The 22,003-nt window shown below is 36.5% G+C and overlaps 1 protein-coding gene across 4 annotated transcripts in view; it reads right to left on the bottom strand.

Annotated features, from left to right (window-relative positions):
* DHX29 (DExH-box helicase 29) overlaps window positions 1–20,994 on the bottom strand; it is a 36,643-nt gene extending 15,649 nt beyond the window's left edge. For 2 of the 4 annotated variants that reach the window (XM_081826867.1, XM_081826866.1), the window contains exons 1-12: window positions 19,891–20,994; window positions 18,381–18,494; window positions 17,336–17,465; window positions 16,500–16,642; window positions 14,737–14,865; window positions 11,448–11,574; window positions 10,566–10,724; window positions 8,758–8,923; window positions 8,369–8,492; window positions 6,309–6,917; window positions 4,751–4,894; window positions 415–591 (exon numbers count right to left, since the gene is read on the bottom strand). In XM_081826867.1, the coding sequence (XP_081682993.1) occupies window positions 415–591; window positions 4,751–4,894; window positions 6,309–6,917; window positions 8,369–8,492; window positions 8,758–8,923; window positions 10,566–10,724; window positions 11,448–11,574; window positions 14,737–14,865; window positions 16,500–16,642; window positions 17,336–17,456 (1,899 nt within the window). In that variant the 5' untranslated portion in view covers window positions 17,457–17,465; window positions 18,381–18,494; window positions 19,891–20,994. The remainder of the gene's footprint in view (window positions 1–414; window positions 592–4,750; window positions 4,895–6,308; window positions 6,918–8,368; window positions 8,493–8,757; window positions 8,924–10,565; window positions 10,725–11,447; window positions 11,575–14,736; window positions 14,866–16,499; window positions 16,643–17,335; window positions 17,466–18,380; window positions 18,495–19,890) is intronic. The other 2 variants (XM_081826864.1, XM_081826865.1) reach the window with 2 other exon arrangements.
* Between the last annotated feature and the right edge of the window lie 1,009 nt (window positions 20,995–22,003).

Below are 22,003 nucleotides of genomic sequence, written 5' to 3'. Positions count from 1 at the left end.
TTTTTTAATTTGTGAAAACTGATGAAAAAGAGCTGTCTTTATGAACTGAACCCAAAGGACAAACACTAAGAATAGAACAGGCAGAAAAGCAGCTTCAAAAACAAGCCTAAATTTGAGAGGTGGGTGAAAAAGGAGTTCCTTATTGCCAGGCAGTCACCCTCAACCTGGTCACAATGGTTTTGACACGGAAGTGTGTTTTATGTTCTGTACTTCTCAGGTACGTCTTTCAGCAGAATCCTTCCTTCCAGCCCACCCACCCTCAACCTGATTCCCAAGCCATCTCCAAGTCTTCTCCTGACTTGCAGTACCGTAGGACTAGGAATGGGCTCAGACTAGTATAGGGCTTATCTTCTGGGGAGACTCCCTGGTAGAAATGTAGTTTCTGTTCATGTACACATTATAAAGAAGACTTACCTCAACAGGATAGCTTCTTCCTGAAATTCTGAGAATAGGGCAGTGTGTGAAATACGTAGAAAACTTTTCACTGTCTACAGTGGCACTCATTAGAATCAAGTGCAGATCAGAGCGTTTCTGTAAAATTTCCTTCAAGATAATCAGTAAGAAGTCTGACTGGACACTTCTTTCATGAACCTAGTATAAATGGAACAAAAAAATTTAATCATATATAAGGTGTAATAAAAGGCTAATGTAATCAGACACTCAAATCTACTAAAAGTTAATATTTAAATATAGTCGGTACATGTGGAAGCAGAGAGAAGCTGTATGTTTCAATAAGGTAGATCTTCAGAATTGAAAATCAAGTCACCCTCTAAAACTGAGGCCATAAAAATCAGCATATAATGAACAAAATTAGCTATGATAATAGGATGCAAGCTTAGGAGATGGTTTTTAAGTGTTTGGTTGTAAGATTAGGTTTTCTCCTAAATTTCCCTTAGAAGCCCAGCCAGGGTGACTCCTAAAGTTCTGCCACTAATACCAAACTGTATGGTCATCATCATCATAAGACTGATGGTTCATGCATTATGTAGACAAACGGGGGTTGTTTTGTAGGGATCTAGCAGGATCTCAATGAGTTGTCCAAGAAAAATGGTTTGTAATGCCCTTCTGGCACACACGTTTTAGGGAAGAACATAACAGATGTGGTATATAGAACTCTCTATCTTCCAACTCTGTGTATTCTGACTTATTTGTACCCCATTTTTATTTTTTAAGATTTAAGACAGCACACAAATATTAAGTACATCAAAATAAAAATTAAAACCGGTTTTTCTCATTTGTTTGTAAGGGAGGCAGTAATAGGTAAGTGTTCAAGTTCTGCAATTAATCGCTTGGGTTCAACTCTTCTTGGCCATTTACAGTATGACTTTAAGAATGTTAAATATTTCTGGGTCTATTTCTTCTTCTATAAAGCAAGAATACAATAATATAAACTTTGTAGAGTGCTTGTGACAGTCCAATGAAATCACGCAAAGCCCTTAGAACAGAGCCCAATAAATAGTAAGTACTCAGCATTATGCTAGATGCTGGGAATGTAAAAATGACCAAGATAGTTCTCTCCATTTCAGTTTACAGGCTGGTAAGAAGATAATGTACAGGATGGTTTTAAATTTACAAATGAAGGGGAGTTAATTCAGGACGTCAGGGAGTTTTACTAAGAGAAATTGCCATCAATGCTAAGAACTGAAGGATGAGTTTGAAAAAAAGGATGTAATAGGATAAGAAAGGGACAGAAAGTGGTGATGGGATGCAAATTGTATAAAATTATGGTAAATTTTGAGGACTGGAAAAGCAAACATGATACCTTCAGCATGGGAAGGGGCAAGAGATAAAGCAGGTGAGGTGCTTGGTAATCTGCTGTGTAAGGCCCTGAGACTTTACAATAATGACTTGGGCAGTGATTAAAACATTTTAGGGGCGGGGTGCCCGGGTGGCTCAGTCATTAAGCGTCTGCCTTCAGCCCAGGTCATGATCCCAGGGTTCTGGGATCGAGCCCCACATGAGGCTCCCTGCTCAGCGGGAAGCCTGCTTCTCCCTCTCCCCTACTTGTGTTCCCTCTCTCGCTTTGTTTCTGTCAAATAAAATATTTAAAAAAAAAAAAAACCTTTTAGGGGCACCTGGCTGCCGCAGTCAGGGAGCATGCAACTCTTGATCTTAGGGTTTTGAGTTCAAGCCCCACATTGGGTATAAAAATTAGACATTACTTAGAAAGAAACTTTTAAAAAAATCTTAAAGTAGGGGAGGCAGGCAAAAAATTTGGCTGTAAACATACCAGCAGCCAGCAGGAAAAGCTACTTAACTCACACAGTGACTACAAACTAAACAAATCACACCTTTCATAATAATAAGGTAGAAGTATTATCCTGAGCACTATCAAAAAGAAAGGTCCTGAATAATATAATGAACTCTGTCCCAACATCTTTTACATTCTTATATTTAACACGATGATGAATTTCACTGGCCTTTTTCTTACTTTCACCATATTGTTCAAGATGTTGACAGTATCACATTTAAGCACAATTCAGTAAATCACAATTCAGTGAATCAGGCTGCTAATATTAAACCAGGACAGAACAGCTTCCTCAAGTTGGTCTGGCTTTTAAATTAGGGTCCACCCTGAGGCAAAAATATATAATGGAGAAAACATAGTATTTTCAATAATGATGTCAGGAAAACTGGAACACTTTCTACACCATACACAAAATAAACTCAAAATGGATTAAAGTTCTAAATGTGACACCATAAAACTCCTAAAAAGCAAAAATAAACTACTGTGACTACACCACAATAAAAGGTTTTGCACAGTGAAGGAAACCATCAACAAAACAAAAAGGCAACCTAATGAATGGGAGAAGGTATTTGCAAATCATATATCTGACAAGGGGTTAATATCCAAAATATGTAAAGAACTTAACACTACTCCACACCAAAAAACGCAATTTAAAAATGTGCAGAGGATGTGAATAGACATTTTTTCAAATAAGACATACAAATGGCCAACAGGACACATGAAAAGATGCTCAACATCACTAATCAGGGAAATGCAAATCAAAACCACGAGTTATCACCTCATACCTGTCAGAATGGCTAGAATGAAAAAGAAGTGTTGGTGAGGATGTGGAGAAAAGGGAACATTTATTCGCTGTTGTTGGGAATGTAAACTGGTACAACCACTGTGGAAACCGTATAAAGACTCCTCAAAAAATTAAAAACAAACATAAAATGATCCAGGAATTCTACTACTGGGTATTTACCCAAAGAAAACAAAAACACTAATGTGAGAAGATATATGCACCCCTATGTTTATAGCAGCATTTACAACAGCCACGATATGGAAGCAGCCCAAGTGTTCATCAAGAGATGAATGGATAAAGAAGATAGGGAATATATACAATGGAATATACGATGGAATATTAATCAGCCATAAAAAAGAATGAGATCTTGCCATTTGCAACAACATGGATGAATGAAGAGAGTATTATGCTAAGTGAAATAAGTCAGAAATAAGACAACATGTTTTCAAGTATATGTGGAATTTAAAAAAAGTCCAACAGGAAAAAAGTTAAATAAATACATATGGGACACCCAAATTATATACTATAAAGCTATTAAAAGTCATGTTTTTGTAGACTAATGTAAAAAATTGTACAATACACACACATACTAAATATATTTATATATAAATATGCTAGTTAAATGTCAACATTGATTTTTTTTTTTGGGTCATGAGGTGTTTTACTTTCATTCTTGTATCTTTATTTGTAAAATATTTTCTAACCAAAAGGAGGAAAATAACCCAATAATCTATATGTAGTCTATTAATTAAAAATCAATGAATGACTAAACTTTTTTTTTTTTTTAAAGATTTTATTTATTTATTTGACAGAGAGTTAGCAGAGCAGGAACACAAGCAGGGGGAGTGGGAGAGGGAGAAGCAGACTCCCCGCTGAGCAGGGAGCCCAACGCGGGGCTCAATCCCAGGACCTTGGGATCATGACCTGATCCGAAGGCAGACGCTTAACCGACTGAACCACCCAGGTGCCCCGAATGACTGAACTTCTCCTACTGCCTTCTGAACTTGGTGAATTAACAGAAACTCATAAAAACTTTACATCAGGGAAATTTTTTTAAATATTACTTGAATAAGAGAAATGCTATATATCTTATTTCTTCTTGACAAAACTATGTACAAAGCAAATGAGTTTACATATGCTAGGCTACTGTGCCATTTAAAACAATTCCCATGGGAAAATCTTCAATTTAAACATTCAATTTAAGTGTGCATTCAAATTTGATTCAGGGAGGGATATACCTAGAGAGAAAATGATGAAGAGTTCTTTTTTTTTTAATAAGAATCAAAGAAAATCCTTTAACTAAACGTAGTTGAGAGTCAGTATACTGGTTAGAACACAGACTGCAGCCAAATGACCTCAGTATGAACCCCTAGTTTCAGAACTTACTGGCTGTGTGAACTTACACAAGGTATTTTAACCTCTCTGTGCTTCAGTTTGACAACTGTCAAACAGAGGTAAGAATATCTACTTCACTGGAGTGTGAGAAGGATTAACAAATTTATATACATAAAATCAGAATAGCATCTACCATATAGCAAATGTCATATGGTATTATATCAATTAACATGACACACATTTGTTAGAAGAAATTACATAATTATTACATGTAAAGTGTCTGGTATTTAAATAAGCAAATAAAATGCTAGTATTAGAAATAGCATCTTTTTAATATGAAGATGTTTTGAATTTATCTGAACTTGACTATAGAATATACTCACCTCGTCTACAATAACATGAGACACATTAGTTAGGAGACCATCTTCTTGAAGTTTCCTTAGCAAAACCCCTGTTGTACAATAGAGTAACCTTGTAGATTCACTAGCTCGAGATTCCATCCGGATCTGATATCCACACAAAGAATTCTGAAGGGAGAACACAAGGTTGAGATTAGATTCTCACAAGTGATCTGGGAAACAAGCGCTAAGAAATGTAGTGCAGGTGCTGATCCTGCTAGTAGGTGGAGCAGCTTAAGTAAATCTATATCTACTTAGTGAAATTTATTAATTAAAATTATTTTTCCATGGTCTTCAATTATCTAAAATTGTAAAATTTGTTTTGCTAACTTTAAACAAGAAAAACTTTTGTTCTTTCCCAAGTGTTGACACAAAAGCTATTCACCAGCTTTAGGTACCATCAGTATCATTCTATTCTTTTTGGGGGGGGAGGGGCAGAGGGAAAGGGAGAGAGAGAGAGAGTCAAGCAGACTCCGCATTGAGCACAGAGCCCGAAGTGGGGCTCAATCTCACAACCCTGAGATCATGACCTGAGCTCAAACCAAGAGTTGGACACTTAACCGACTGAGCCACCCAGGCACCAATATTCTTTCTAATTCAATTATCTTGGAACAAAATGCTGAGGTACCCAGGAACAAAAATTTAGAGCAGTTCCCAAAATTTTCTATCAAGATTTCATAAAAGCTGCCACCATTAAAAAGCAGCTGGCATTGTACAGGTGGTGCCTGATGGGAATCTTGAAGTTCCTTCTATTTCCACCACATTGATTTTTTTCACTCTTTTATTTGCCATGTGTGTACATATCTGTCATCCTCTTAACGCGAGTTCCTTATCAGACAGAAACTGTCTTTTTTCTTCTTACATTCCATGAGAGAAACCCAGGTAATTTGTTACATAAAACATTTTTAGTAAAGGGGTACGTAAAGACAGAGGCAAAAATGTTAAGTACCGTCTCCAGAAAGGACGATGCAAAGTATAAATAAGCTGAGTTATTGGGCGCCTGGGTGGCTCAGTTGGTTAAGCGACTGCCTTCGGCTCAGGTCATGATCCTGGAGTCCTGGGATCGAGTCCCGCATCGGGCTCCCGGCTCAGCGGGGAGCCTGCTTCTCCCTCTGACCCTATCCCCTCTCATGCTGTTTCTCTCTCTCTCTCAAAAAGAATTAATGAAAATTATTCAGGAATACATTCCATAGAGAAGATTTGCAGAAACTTGAGATTTAGGATATTACAGTCAAATCTGTACTTGTTTATATTCTTTGTTCTCTTTAGTATGTAACATATTTGACCATTCAATTACTAAACTGAATATATTTTTTCCTTGATATGAGAATTTTAATGACAGAATTACTACTAACAACCCCTTTCAGATGAGGGAGAGTGGCACAGTATGACATCTGTCAAAGAAAACATGAAAAGTGCCTGAGATGTGCTACTGAATACACAGTAAGTCACAAGTCATACATGGTGCAGGTTCCATTCGGATGCCAAGAGCAAAGGTGAGTAATGTCACCACTCACTGAGGCGGAGTTGGACATCATCTTACCCTTCCTCCAGGTCCATTTTCACAGCCCAACTCGTCACATACTCTTGTGGCTAAACTCACTGCTGAGATTCTTCGGGGCTGAGTGCAGACAATGTTACACTTACTCGTTCCCCACTCATTTAGAAGCAAATCTTCCAACAGAAAATGTGGTACTTGAGTACTCTTGCCACTCCCTGTTTCACCTGCCACAACCACTACCCGGTGCCTTTTAAGCGTTTCAACGATTGAATTCCTATGTTTGAACACAGGTAACTGCTGCCTTTCCTTTAGAAGTCTCTGGTACTTCGGTGTGCTTTGTAACTTTCTAAACAGGGTTCGAGCAGGTTCCAAATCTTCTGCCTTTTCTGCATCCAAGGACAGTGCAGAAAAATCTTCATCAGAAACTAAATTTTCCCAAGATTCCTCAGGATCTTCAGAGTTTCCACGCTTGTTTCCAGAATGCTGCTGCTGCTGCTGCTGCTGCTGCTTCAATCTGTTCAGAAGTTTGGCAACAAACACATCACGGGGTTTATTGGTTTCCATTTTATTTAATTCTTCCTTTTTCTTTTCTGCATCACTCCACTCCAGCCAAACATCTCGGTAAGTGGGAGGAAGTAACTGATGCACTGACTACAGATGGGGAAAAAAAAAAGAGCAGTATGTTATTTTCACTAACTACTGGATACCAAATTTCAATAGGCTAGAGTTCAGGATACCTACTTGCCTTTTAAAATATAATTTCTCTCTTAAATTAGTAAGTTATTACTTTAATATAAGATACATGCTCATGATGCAAATTTATAAACAGCATATCATATTCAGGCTTCTAGACTTCCTAACTGTGTGACCTTGGACAGATAATCTCTCTGGGTCTCAGTTTCTACATTTATAAAATGGGGCTACTATCTCCTTTATAGACACATTCTGAAGTAAACTTTAAGTTACTATATGAAAAGTGCTCATTCCTGGAACATAGGAAACTAATGAATACATTTTTATTATTTATTCCTGCAGTGGTGCTATGTAAATATGTAGATGATCCATAAAGCATTTCTGAAACAAAGCTCCCTGTGAGATGCTGGTAGTTAAATTAAGATTATAGGTCAAAGTATTTAAAATGAACTACAGTGGAGGGGCACCTGCGTGGCTCAGTCGGTTAAGCGTCTGCCTTCGGCTCAGGTCATGATCCCAGGGTCCTGGGATGGAGCCCCGCATCAGTTCCCTGCTCGGCAGGGAGTCTGCTTCTCCAGAGGGAGAAGCACCCACTGCTTGTGCTCTCTCTCACTATCCCTCTCTCTCTCAAATAAGTACATCTTAAAAAAAAAAAAATGAACTACAGTGGAGTCAATCTAAGTTATCCTAATTCTGTGCTATAAAATTATTTCTGTAACAGTTTTCTCTGTAACAATGATAGTCATTTCTATCAATTAAGCTTAGCTTATGATAACTTTTTTGCAAAATAAGGGAAATAAGGCATTAAGAACTTTTACTGCCAGAAACTGGATAAGAACTATTGTTTGGAGTTGCATGTCATCAGGGTCTATAATTTCCATGAAGAAAAATATACATATTATATAAAACAAATGTTGACAATCCAACAATCCAAGAAAAAAAAGAGCTTCCTTCAGTAGTACTTTAATCTTTCCTTAACCTGAGAGCTTATAACTAATATAGCCTAAAACTGAAAAGTGGAATCAAGGTCTATAACTTCTCAAAGCTGAGGGAAAATACAACATTAAAGAGAGATAATATTTAAACATTAAACTGTTTAAAAATTCTTACTTCAACCAGCCTCGTACAACTATTTTTAATCTGTAAAATAGCATAGCCTGAAAAACTGAACCACTGAAATGGTTCAGAGCCTCTGGTCTAAGGACAGAAAGACTGAGCTAGGTTTAGGGGCTAGAGGCAGTCAAAATTATAAATAAGCAGAAATGAGGGTTAATTTGAAGAAGCAGTAAGTAAAAACTGGCATGAAGGGCCACAATTAAATATGACATTCCGTATGCCCATACAGTTTTAGGTCGGCTACGTACAGTCCACAAATGATTTTTGAAACAGCTCACTCTAAAGAGTCTCACCTGCCCTTTCACTAAACGATAGAGAGCTAGAGTTGCTCCCAGGTGCTGAGCTTGCATGCCATCTTCTGTTAGGATTGTAGGGCACGCTACCAGTACATCGTCTTCAGATTTGATTACCTTTACCCTACAAAGAAGCCAAAGAATTTTAAAAATAAAATTAATGAAGTAAAACGAGTCCGAATTCCATTAACCCCCAACCTAAGTTTACGTTAATTACTTAAATTAAATATTTCCATGGAAGACACTGTACCTAGGTAACTGATGAGCATTATCACCCAGAGACGTGGAATGAGAGAGCTTCCTAAATGTCCACTTAACACATAAGAAACAAAGAGATTTTTCATCTTAGATTTTCCTAAAAGTTCATTCAATTAACAAGAAAAACATACCTACATTTCCAGTATCTACCTACTGGAACTTTTTCAAAAGAAGGATTTGGACTCTTGGGAAGATTCTTCCTGACCCAATCGATCAGAAATTGTTTGGGAGATTTTCCAGTCCAGCTTCGAGCTGTATAGTCAAAATTTCTTACATCATGAGGTTCCTTCTTTTTCTCTAAAATGACAGACAAAGATTGGTGCTTTAAAAATTGTCATGCAGTAATGTATCATCTCTTTTGAGTGATCAAAGTCCTCTCAATTTTGGGACAAGACTTTTAGAAGAGAATAGGTGAAAAATGACAGAGAAAAGCTTGCTCTTCTACAAGTGATGTAAGCAAATCCTCTGAATGGATAGAACCATTGAAAATCTGAATCTTAAAGTATCCTGAGTAACTTGTTGTAAAATATCTATGATATCCTTGTGATGAATTATTTATGGTACTCTGAACTACAGTGTTTGGGAGGCTACCACACAGGAAAGGGTAATCTTTTGAAAAAAATATAAGTCAGATGTCACTTCTCTGCTTAATAGCCGCCACCACCACCATCACCTTCTTTGGCTTCATATTCCATATAAAATAGAGTCCAAATTCTCCATGGTCCATCTCTGCCTATCTGTTATCACTCTACCATCATGCTCACTACACTGCAGCCACACAGGCAGTCAGTCACCTCCCCAAATGCTCCAGGCCTGCCTGGCCCAATACAGTAGCCACTAGCCACATGCGGACAAACCTAAATTAATTACAATTAAACTTTCAGTTTCTCAGTTGTACTAATCCCATTTCAAGCGCACAATACTCATATTTGGCTAGTAGCTACCACATTGGATAGCTCAGATACAGAACATTTCTGTCACAGAGTGTTCTGTTGAATAGTCTGCTCTAGATCTTTTCCAAGTTAGACTTCCAATCTCCGTCCTTAGAAGGCTCCTCCCACCACGTCACTGGGCTGACACCTAATCATCTGTTAGATCTCAGAGCAAGTCATCAGTCCCCTTATCTCTATTATTAGAAACCAGTTTTCTTGCTCTGATAGCACACATCACAACTGGTAATTAAATATTTATGTATATTTAAACCTTACCTCTCCTACTAGACCATACCCTTGAAGAGGGCAAGCAGTAGGTGATTTTGTTAATAACTGTACACATAGCATGTGACATTCTGAACAGTAAGGAAATCCAATAAATACTTATGAAACAATGTATAATTTAAAAAACTGACAATTTAGTATAGGCTTTGACTGTATTACAGATAAATATTACACAAGCTATATCAATAATTTACTTAGCACAAGTAAGTACACAATTACACACATACAGTGGCATGGCAGGACTCACGGCAGGCTTAAAGAGGTGCTGTTTTGAACTGAGCTTTGAAAGGAGGGAAAGGTTGGCCAGGAGGGGCTAAAAGGATGAGCAAAATCATGGAGCCATGAAATAACATGTGGCTGTAGTACACAGCTGGGAGAACAAAGTGGAAAGGCAGATTGTGGCAGAATGCAAAGGATCCTCAATACCATGATAAAGGGTTTGGACTTACTACCGATTAAGGGTTTTTAACAAGGAACTCACATTTAAATGTGTGTTATGGAAAGAATTCTGGCTGGAAAGAGATGACGCTGAAGCAAGATAACTGTAATTATAAAATGTTAAAAAGTTATCATAATTATTACTTTTCTAAGACAGCACGTGGAAACATAGCTTTACTGCCAGCTTATGTAGTCTGCTGGAATGCAAAGTAACATAGTTTCTCAACTGTATTTTCATTGACATTTTACTACTTACACCTTGAAACACTTTCCCTTCATTTTACCTTTCTCTTCTTCAGTAGAAGCTACCGATTTTTCAAATAAGTTAAAGTTCAAAGCCCTTTCCTCTTCTGTGGCTACAGGAGGCTTTTTCCTTTCATTCTGTTGATGCGAAATCTTTATGGCTGGATTGAATACTGGATGGTCTTCTAAAGTTTCCATTTCTACAAAGAAAAAAATCATGCTCTGTTGTATTTGTTTTTTATGTCTTTTTATTTTGCAAAGATGTTTTTAAAAAAAGAGAGCATTCCGTCTTTTTCCTTGTAGCCAAGTATTCAACACTCCCTATTTGGAATTTGTGCTAGAAGTCAGAGGCAATTTATTTCACATATACTAAAATGTTTTAAATAAATTATTTAACAGATGTAGAAGGTTCGGAAAAACATCTTCACTAGAAATGAATACTCATGGAATTATATCCGCCTCACTTTCTCCTTGACTGAGGTTTTAAGGTATACATCAGAGGATGACAAACTATGGCCTGCCGGTCAAATCTAGCCAGCTGCCTGTTTCTGTACATCCTATAAGCTAAGAATGATTTTTATATTTTTAACTGGTTGAAAAAAAAAAAAAGAAATATTTGGTGGTGAAATGTGAAAATTATATGAAATTCCCATTTTGGTATCTGTAAAGTTTTATGAGACCATAGCCATTCACGTACATATTGTTCATAGCTGCTTCTATTCTGTGACAGCAGAGTTCAGTAGTTGTGAGACTCTATATGGCCGCACAAGCGACCATATTTATTATTTGGCTTGTTGCAGAAAGTCTGCCAAGCCCACGTATAAACTGGGATTTTGTACACAAATTAAAAAGAGGCAATCTCCATGCTGGGAAAGCCAAAAAAGACAAGACATTTATACATCTAAGAATTTGGAAGTGTTTACCTCTTTGAAATTTCCTTATTTTTTCTTGAGCCTCTTTTTGGCCTTGCTTGTTTTTTTCTAGTTTAAAGGTAGCTGCTTGCTCCTTTGCATCCAGAAGTTTTGCTGCAAGGTGCAAGTACCTTTCATTCTGTTCCAAATAAGATGATACAGAAATTTAAAAAAGAACAAAATGAGTTAATCTATTGTCAATTTATTATATCAAAACCTATGACCTTTTGATCTTATTCTTTGATCCAGCAAATCTACTTTTAGGAATTTTTCAGAGAACTAATACAAAGATGCAGATCTGCAGGTACATATACATAATACTGCAGTACTGAATGAAGAGGAAAAACTGCAAAACAACTTTTTTCTCCAGGAAAAAACTAGTCAGCCATTAAAAAAGAAAATGAGATAGCAACAGAATGAGGGTTATTCACATGGAAAACTTCCTTGACATGTTAAATAAAATCTTAAAACTACAGAAGAAAAAGTAAACGTTGAGTTTATTTCTAAAATAAGAAAACGTCTTATCTTTATACATTTTATAAACACATGTTTTTAAAGAATTGTATAGGTAATAATATAATAATACTCATCTGAAAGTTATCTTCCCATAATCAATCTTGTAGAAGATAGTAAGGGACATTAAAAAAAAAAAGCCTCTGGGGAAAAGGGGTGTAATAAAACTTAAGGACTTAGCTCTGCTGAGCAGCCATTAGATACAGTTTAAAGTTAAACTCAAATTTCTGTTTTTTACCTTAGGTTAATAAGGGACAGGTAAAACGCATAACGTACAGGGTGAAGATAAGGGCATGTAGAATGCTGCTATGAAACACAACCGTTAAGATGAACGGAAAAGAGATAAACCAAGGCAGCACATGGAGCTGAATTCTGAGGCTACTCTGTGTAGCACACACACGATACACCGTTAACAAGTAGAAGGCTTAGCTATCTTCTCCTATTCACCCAAATCACACTCATTCTTTCATCACTCCTATCTCTGGCACGGATACCATCCCTCCACCTGCAAATCTCTTGCTGTCTTTGACTCATTAACCTTAATATTTGGCAAATCAACACTTTCTCTGGATTCTTGCTTTAAATGTTTCTGTTCCTTTCCAATTCCAGTTTGGAGCCTTATTATTTCACAACTGAGGAAGTGCAATAGCTACCAAAATGGCTTCCCTATCCTTTCCAAATCACCTGGAACACTACCTAAATGTTCCAAACCACCTTAACCAAACACTAATAAATCTGACCTAAAATAGCAAATTCTTCCTGTAATTTACCTGCCCCCATGCTTCCAGTGGCTCTTCACATGAGGAAAAGTCAAATTCATTTTCTAGGCATCAAAATCTTCTGGTGTCAGCTAAACTCACCTGTTTACTCCTACCTGTCAGTACTCATCTACATTTTATGCTCTGTATATACTCATTTACTGTCTAATACCCTAAGGCCCCTTATGCAATTCCACCTCTGTACCCTGGTCACACTGTTTCACCCCTCTGGACCATCTTCCTTTCCTGCCCACGTGCACTCTATGCACCCTTCAAGTTCCACCACTCTTCTTTGCAGGCTTAAGCAAATGCTCCAATCAGAAGACACCTCTTCTTTGAACCTCAACAGAGACTTGTACTGTCCCAAATTCTTTTTGTTTATATTAGTTTAAAACGGGCACATGGTTAAAAAAAACCAACTTACAGGATATAGAAGAGTCTAAAAAAAGAAGTCTCCCTCCCATTCTAGCACCCCAGTCCTAATCACTAATAATAGCTTTTTGTGAATCTTTCCAGATCATTTCTGTGCATACATAAGAATGCAAATATACATATATATTTTTCTCTTTTACACAAATGGGTTCATCATACTACACATGTTATTCTGCAACTTCCCTTTTTTCTTTCTAAACCAATTTTATTAAGGTCTGACTTATATACAGTAAAATGTACACATTTAGGTGTACAGGTGAATTGAGTTTGATAAATGTATATATCCGTGTAACCACTATCATAATGAAGATATAAAACATTCCCATCATCTCCAAAAGTTTCCTCATGCTGCCATACAGTCAATCCCCTTCCCCTACCCTTGGACTCAAGCAACCACTGATCTGCCTTTTGTCACTATAGACTGATTTTGCATGGATGACTCTTCTAGATTTTAATCCAGTAATTACACATGTACTCATTTGTGTCTGGCTTCTTTCATTCAAGTATGTTTTAGAGAGTTGCCTGCATTGGAGAGTTGCTTGCAGTGTTTGGGTATTATGAATATAAAGCTGCTATGAACATTTGCATACAGGTCTTTTTTGTGGGCATGTTTTCTTTCTTTCTTAAATAAATACCTAGGAACGAAACTGTTAGGTCATTCAGTTAAGTGTACGTTTAACTTCGTAAGAATGTGCCAGTCTCTGAAAAACAGGCTGGGGGTTCTAGAGGGGAGGGGGGTGGGAGGATGGGTTGGCCTGGTGGTGGGTATTGAGGAGGGCACGTTCTGCATGGAGCACTGGGTGTTATGCACAAACAATGAATCATGGAACACTTCATCTAGAACTAATGATGTAATGTATGGGGATTAACATAAGAATAAAAAAAAAAAAAAAAAAAAGAATGTGCCAGTCTTCCAAAGTGGATGTACCATTTTACACTCCCACAATCAATGTCTGAGTGTGCCTGTTGCTCCATGCCTTCCCAACACTTGGTATTACTCATCTCTTTAATCACAGCCATTGTGATGAAGATAAAATAATATCTCATTGCAGTTTGTTTTCATTTCTCTGATGACCAGTGATCCTGAAATTATTTTTACATGTTTATTGGCCATCCATGTATCTATTTTTGTGAAGTGTCTGTTGTCCTTTTAAAACTTCTTTATAAATTCTAGACAGAAGTCCTGTCAGACATATGTATTGTAATATTTTCTTCCTACAACTTGTTTCCATTTAACCTTACATTTTTAGTTTATCTTATATCTAGGTTTTCTCTGACCAGACCACGGATTTCCTCTGTAAAGAAATGTGCTTTTCTCTTATTATCCAAGGAATTTAGCATACTCCCTACAAATGATAATCATTTAAAATATCTGATGATTATCTCTTTAACCATGGGAGGAATATAAGTAACAGCTACTGAGCAGTTATTTTGTGCCATTTCTATTTTGTTTTTTGTAAGTTTTGTTTAATCTTCACATCAACTCCTAGAGGTAGGTATTTCTTTAATTTACAAAGGTGAAAACTAAGTCACAGAAAAGTTAAATTATGTTGCCTATGAATAGCCAGCTAGAAGCCTAATACACATTTCTAACTCACAGGGTCAAATTTTTCCTCCTCTTCTAAACTTTTAGAATTCTCACTCTTTTCTTCTTCATTTTGCTGTTCAGCATACCGCAAGATCCATTCTTTCATATTTACTTCCAAATTTTTCTCTTCCTTTTTTGGCTAGAAAGGAAAAACAAATATCTGAAAAACCAAAGTTAGAAAAAGGTGTCAAACTACCATCAAATATCCCTGTTTTTACTATTTTCTTTATACTCAGAAACAGCAGACATGTAGCCTCAAAAATCATCTTACATACTGTTCTGTGAAGGACAAATGAATTCAACATTACTTTAAGAAGTCCAAGCTTGCAAAATCCAAAAAATATGTTTTTATAAACAGGCAAAAAAAATAAAAGGAGAACTGTTAAAAACTAGTGTTTTTCCTTAAAAACAGTGGTTTTCTGGGGATAATGCTTCCAGATTGTTTTTGTTTTGTTTTTAGCCTTTACTGAGATATAGCTGATACATTTAAAAAGTGTACAAATTTAATGTGCATATTAATATATCAGTTTTAGATTAGTTTATCATAATGTATATATAAACTCAATATTTTGATGAGTTTGGATATATGCATACACTCACGATCACTACAATCAATGTACTAAACTTATCCATCATCTCCAAAAACTTCCTTGTGTTCTTTTGTTCATGTGTGTTGGTGGGAGTGGGGAGTGGTGGCTGTAGTAAGAACACTTAACAAGCCGTCTATGCTCTGAACATATTTTAAAGTGCACAATATTGTATTAACTCTAGGCACTATCTTACAAAGATCTCTAGAACTATTCATCTTGTGTAACTGAAACTTTTAACAATTAAGCAACATTTTCCCACTTTCCCCTCTCCTCCCTTCAGCCTCTGGTAAACACCATTCTATTCTCTTCCTCTATGAGTTTGATTATTTTGGATACCTCACATAAGTGAAATCATGTAGTCTTCATCTTTCTGTGACTGGCTTACTTCATTTAGTATAATGTTCTCCAGTTTCATCCATGTTTATAGAGGTTTTACAATATGCAGAGTATTTTTTTTTTAAGATTTTATTTATTTGACAGAGAGAGAGAACAAAAGCAGGGGGAGGAACAGAGGGAGAAGCAGGCTCCCCCGTGAGCAGGGAGCCTGAAACGGGGCTCGATCCTAGGACCCTGAGATCATGACTTGAGCCAAAGGCTGACGCTTAACTGACTGAGCCACCCAGGCGCCCCACGATATGCAGAGTATTTAAGTGTAATGCCCTAATGAAGTACACCTTCTAGTATTCATGACTTTCTGTAATTCCCTTCCACATGTATTTTGGAGTTGGCCACAGGACTTGTTTCAACCAAGGAAACATTAGCAGAAGTGATACAAGCTGGGGCTTATCATCTTGAAATACTTGCTCTTGGAAGCCAGATGCCATGCAAATCAGACCACTCTGTGACCACCACATCTGAGGAAACCCAAGCTAGCCCCCAAAGAAACCATTTTGGATATTCCAGCCTAAGAAGATACCTCATGGAACAGAAGGACTAACCAGCTGAGCCCAGTATAGACTGTAGAATCTAAAGAAATTAATTGTTGGTTTAAGCCACTACTTTTTTGGGTGGTTTATTATGCAGCAACAGATTACTGAAACAGTGATAGAAAAGCCTGGCAAAGCAGTTAGTTATTTTTGATAAGCAAAAATGTTATTGCAACCTGGTATTTCTACTCATGAACTATTACATGTGTTTTCATTCTGATTTTATACAACTTTAAATGTTTAATTTCTTAAATTACCTTAATCTTAGTATCTTCTGGTGTTTTGGTTTTAGGCTGCAATGGAGGTGAAACAGTGGCTGGTGTTTGAGGAGACTGGAATTTTGGCCTACTTTTAGGTTGCTGTTCTTCAAATTCTTGACTGAATCCTTCAGGAAGTGCATCTTAAAAATGGGAATAAAAAAACATAAGCATACACATTCATTAAACATGCATATAAACCCTGCCTAGACAAACAGCACAGAATTTTCTTCCATCCGTCATCTCCTAAGAATAGAAATCCTATGATGAACCTGGCTTTATTGTCAAAGCAGGAGTGGAAACACTCATGAGATAGCTAGCCCACCTCTGTTTGGCCATTTATTTCACCCTCAATGTGTTAGACTTCTAAATTTTCAAAAAAAATCTGAACCCTTCCCAACTCCTTGGTTGCCTGTCATAGTGTATGGTAAGATCCTCATTCAGTCATACAAGCAATTTGCACTCCAGGTTCCTGCCAAAGATTGTAACCTTGACCTTCTGGTTAAACAAATTTATCTAAAGCCATATGGTCCAAATTTCTGAACCAAAGCCAGGAAACACAGCCTGACAGGTTACAGGCAGGCAAACTTTGAGAATTTGTTGTATTAAGTGCACTGTAAAATGACTACTGACAACTAAAAGTAATGTACAAAAAATAATTCCTTCTTGCATGGACTACAGTCTCTGAAAACATACTGTAAAGAGTGAAAAAGAGAATATTTGCAAAATAAGCAATTATAACAGTGGAAAAATTTAGAGCTTGATACAAATGTCACAAATGCTGAAATAATTTTGAGAAGGTTTGAGAAACTGAATTTTATGACAATACTACTTACCATCTGAAAGATTTAAACAGAGCCAATCCAAGGCAGAATGGAGATCACCTCCCTGTAAGAGTGTGTTAGTCATGGCATCTTCAATGTCCTTGGTCTTAAATGAAAATGCTTGTAAAGCCATGTATAAATCCTTTGAAAGGGAAATGAAAAAAGGCATTCTATTTTCTCTCATTTTATTACTCATTTTATTCTTCCACTCATTTTAAACCAGAAGCTGATAATAAATTTTAATTTCAAAAATATCTTTTTTTTTCCCTTCCGGTTAGAAAAGTTAAATATGCTCACCAAACTGAGAATTGAAAACTATTGATAAATTAAAAAAGGACCTGAAGACACTGCTCATATTCTCACTATTCAAAGATACTGTTTGCAATGTAGTATGTTTCCTTCCAGTCATTTTTCTATGATTTTGTAAAAACAAATTTCACTTAATAATGTAATGTAAGCATCTTCCCAAGTTATTAGAAACTCTTCATCACTTTTAATAGTTATATAATATTCCACTGGCTAGACATATCATAAGCTAATTACAGTTTCCTATTGGTGACCACTTAGGATATTTTCTTTTTTTATTGTAAGTAGTGCTTCAATGAACACATCCATACATAAAGTAAAGCATCTTAATGTACTTTCTAAAGCATGATCTTTAGAGCTGGGCAGAACTGGGTTCCAATCCAGACTCTGCTTACTCTGCTACTTACTAACAACCTCCAGCTATAGCGTCTGTAATCTTTCCAAGCCCCAATTTCTTCATTTGGAAAATGGGGCCAAGTACCTTTTGGTATTGTGCCAGAGAAAAAATAAGCAAAGTGCCCACTACAGAGTCTAATATAATCTGGGGAATGTAATTTAATTTTCATACCACCATTTTAATGTGTGCTCTTGTACCTGGCCCAATTCCTTCCCTATTCTTGCTGACGGAAATGATCTACATGAAATCTCAATGGAAGCTGAAGAAGTCATTTTATCTCACCATCTCACATGTGGAGCTGTCTTAAAAAGGCTCCATTAAAAATAAGGAAGTTAAAAAAAGTTTGCAAAATACCTGTAATTTTTTGGCAGTAAGTCTTCCAGAAATCACCCCCTTGTCATTATTTTGCTTTTTATGCTCATTTATCACTCCAATAATTCTTTGCTCTAGTTTGTGATTAATTACCACCTGTGGAAGCCAAAAAGGTCATTATCAATTAGAATCTAAATTATTAAATAACATTTAATAATTAGAAAAAAAATCACAGTTTTCTATATCCCTGACAACAAATACAAGGATTTCAGTTAAAATCAGATAAAATAATTATTGTATTTTAGACTACCATTCATTGGACCACATCTGTACCATATATTTTAGAAAAAATGTGACAGGTGTGCCTGGGTGGCTCAGTTGGTTAAGTGTCATGGTGTTAAGCATCAGCTTAGGTCAAGATCCCATGGTTCTGGGATTGAGCCCCACGTCGGGATCCCTGCTCAGCAGGGAGCCTGATTCTCCCTTTCCCCCCTGCTCTCTCTCTCTCAAATAAATAAATATAATCTTTAAAAAAAAGAAAAAAAAATGTGACATGGAAAAAGCAATGTATGGCAAGAAAAAATCCTTTGAAAAACCCTCTTGAACCTGCATGTTTCAAGACATTGTTCTTGGATTGCTATTTTATGACTGATTCCTAAGCTTGATCCTAAGCAAGCTGAATCAGAATCCTTGGAGATGGATTCCAGAAATCTGTTTAATGTAAACCACCCCAAGCACACAGCTTGAAAGAATGGATGCTACACTAAAAAGACCTATAAGGTAAAAGTAAAAGCTATACAAATAGTAATAATTAAGCTACACAAATTCTTTTGGCTTTCAGGGTTTGATTCCTGTTTTTCTATTAGCCATTTTGTCTTCAATATTTTTGTTCCATATGTTCTTTCCATACTTTTGACCTAAGAATACATAAACATCTACCTACAAAGACACCACCCCTTGACCACATCTTTACTGAATGCCTACAATGAGCTATGTTTAAAAATATACTTCAGGAGTTCAGTCTAGCAGAGGAAACCTATATAAAAAGATAAACTGTAAACCAGCACAGCAATCATTTAAAAAGGTATATGAAAAAAGTATGGAATCACACGGAAAATTGCTGAGTTATGAAGGACTTCCTAGAGGATCCAGAGATGACAAATGGAGAAGGGGAAGTAGGTCTTTTTAAGCAGAGAGCCCACTGACAAAAGCCTGGAGTCATAAAATCATATGGGATTTGAGGGAACAATGAGATTTAAACTAAAATTTTAAGTGGAAAAGAATAATGGGAAGGAGGCTGGAAATGTACACCAAATCAGGTCTGAAAGGATGCATATGCTATCCTTAGAAATCTGGATCTTATCCAGATCTTCCTTAATTTCTTATGGGCTTTCAATATATGTGTTATGATTTACTTCTATTTAGTATGGATCAGCAATTAACTATTACAAAAAATTTAAATACCCCATAATTTTCTTATATTTAAGAATATCTTTTTTTTTTCATTTTTCAAAGAGAACATTTCTTGAAATGACTCAATCTCAGTACTCACTTTTAAAATAGATTTATCCAGATTAGCAGGACCACCAGAATCATTTGCAGAATTAAAACTATAAATTTTTGGACCTGTATATAACAGACAAAAAGTAGTCAAGGCAATTTAGTCATTAATAGCTATTACACTATTTTAATTTTCCTCTAAAAAATTGCTAAACATTAAATATTTGATTTCAGCTCTTTTTTCCCCACTTCACCAAGGAATCTACAATCTAGCAATATGGCCTATAAATTTTCAAAAACATTTTACCAATTAGAGTTCTCTAGGTTAACCAGTTACTTACAAAGAGCAAAGGCCTGTAATTTTTTAAATTAAATTTATCTTCATCTTCGTATTTTCACAATCAGATGCTTTTCTGCCTGGTACTTGGCTGAAGTAAGACCTCTCAGAGGGTATTAGATTCCTGGTAGAGACGATGGTTAATTTTAAAGAGAAACACTCCCTTAAGGTAAAAATGAGGTGGCAGTTCCTATCATCTTCTATTCATAGAGTCCAAGGTTGCTGTATTAGTTTCCTAGGACAAATTACCACAAACTTGGTTGGCTGAATATAACAGAAATATTCTCTCACAATTCTGGAGGCCAGAAGTCCAAAATCAAGTTGTCAACAGGCCCATGCTCCCTGCAAGCTCTAAATAAGAATCCTTTTTTGCCTCTTCTGGCTTCTGGCGATCCCGGGAGTTGCTTGCCTTGTCTGCCTCTTTTTTACACATGGTGCTTCACATGGCCTTATTCCCTGTGTGTCTGTGTCCAATTATCCCTCTCCTTTCTCTGGACACTACTCATTGGATGATTTCATCTCAAGATCCTTGACTAATTATATCTGTAAAGACCTTATTTCCAAATAAGGTCACATTCTGAGGTTCCAGGTGCAAATGAACTTGGGTGGGGGAGGGAAGGGGAAAGTGCGACACTACTCAACCCACTACAGATGCCAACTCTGTTCCGGCCAACAGAAATGCTATGCATATCATCAGTTCTCTAACAATGACCAACCAAGAAGGAATAAATAGTATTAAAAGGTACTTTCAAACCTTTGGTCTCATGATCTCCTTACTCTCTTAAAAATCAGTGACAATCCTAAATACTTTCTGTTCATGTGAATTATAACACTGATATATACCATATTGTAAATAAAAAAGGAAAATTTTTAAATATTAATTCATTAAAAACAACAAACCTAAGACCAGTTAATATAAACACTTTTTATGAAAAATAACTGCATTTTCCAAAATAAAAAGAAATTGTTTTCCATTTTTGCAAATCTCTTAATGTCTGGATTTTGCATTCAATTTTCTGTATTATCATGTAGTCACTGAAAAATACCACTATATACTTGTGAGAAAATAACCACAAAAATGACAACATTTTAGGGGCGCCTGGGTGGCTCAGTCGTTAGGCATCTGCCTTCAGCTCAGGTCATGATCTCAGGATCCTGGGATCGAGCCCTACATCGGGCTCCTGCTTGGCGGGAAGCCTGCTTCTCCCTCTCCCACTCCCCCTGCTTGTGTTCCTCTCTCGCTGTGTCTGTCAAATAAATAAATAAAATCTTTAAAAAAAAAAAAAAAGACAACATTTTAGATTATGGAACTAGTTCTGATCTCACGGAGCCCCAGCCATCCTAAAATCTTATAATACCCACTTAGTCGGGGCACCTGGGTGGTTCAGTCATTAAGCGTCTGCCTTCGGCTCAGGTCATGATCCCAGGGTCCTGGGATCGAGCCCCACATCGGGCTCCCTGCTCATGGGAAGCCTGCTTCTCCCTCTCCCACTCCCCCTGCTTGTGTTCCTTCTTTCGCTGTGTCGCTCTCTGTCAAATAAATAAATAAAATCTTAAAAAAAAAAAAAACCTAGTCTACTCTTATATATCTCAAAATAAGGCGTGTTTTTCTTTTTTTTTTTTACTTTAAGAGAGAAACCTAAACATTAAATTTAAAAGTTGCTTATTATGATTTTGAAGGTCAAGAACTTTGATCTTTGTTGGCTTACAGGAGAGTATTCATTTTAAGATGCTAGTTAATATAATCAGGCATCTTAAAACAAAAGTTTTTGAGCATAACTATTTACATTTGGGCAGTCTGGACTAGAGACATTAGTGCTTCCCTGAT

This window comes from Leptonychotes weddellii, chromosome 7, assembly GCF_054177405.1.
Source record: "Leptonychotes weddellii isolate Sample4059 chromosome 7, ASM5417740v2, whole genome shotgun sequence".
Classification (NCBI taxonomy): Eukaryota; Metazoa; Chordata; class Mammalia; order Carnivora; family Phocidae; genus Leptonychotes; species Leptonychotes weddellii.
Note: the sequence above shows the minus strand (reverse complement) of the source record. Positions and strands in the feature narration are given on the sequence as shown.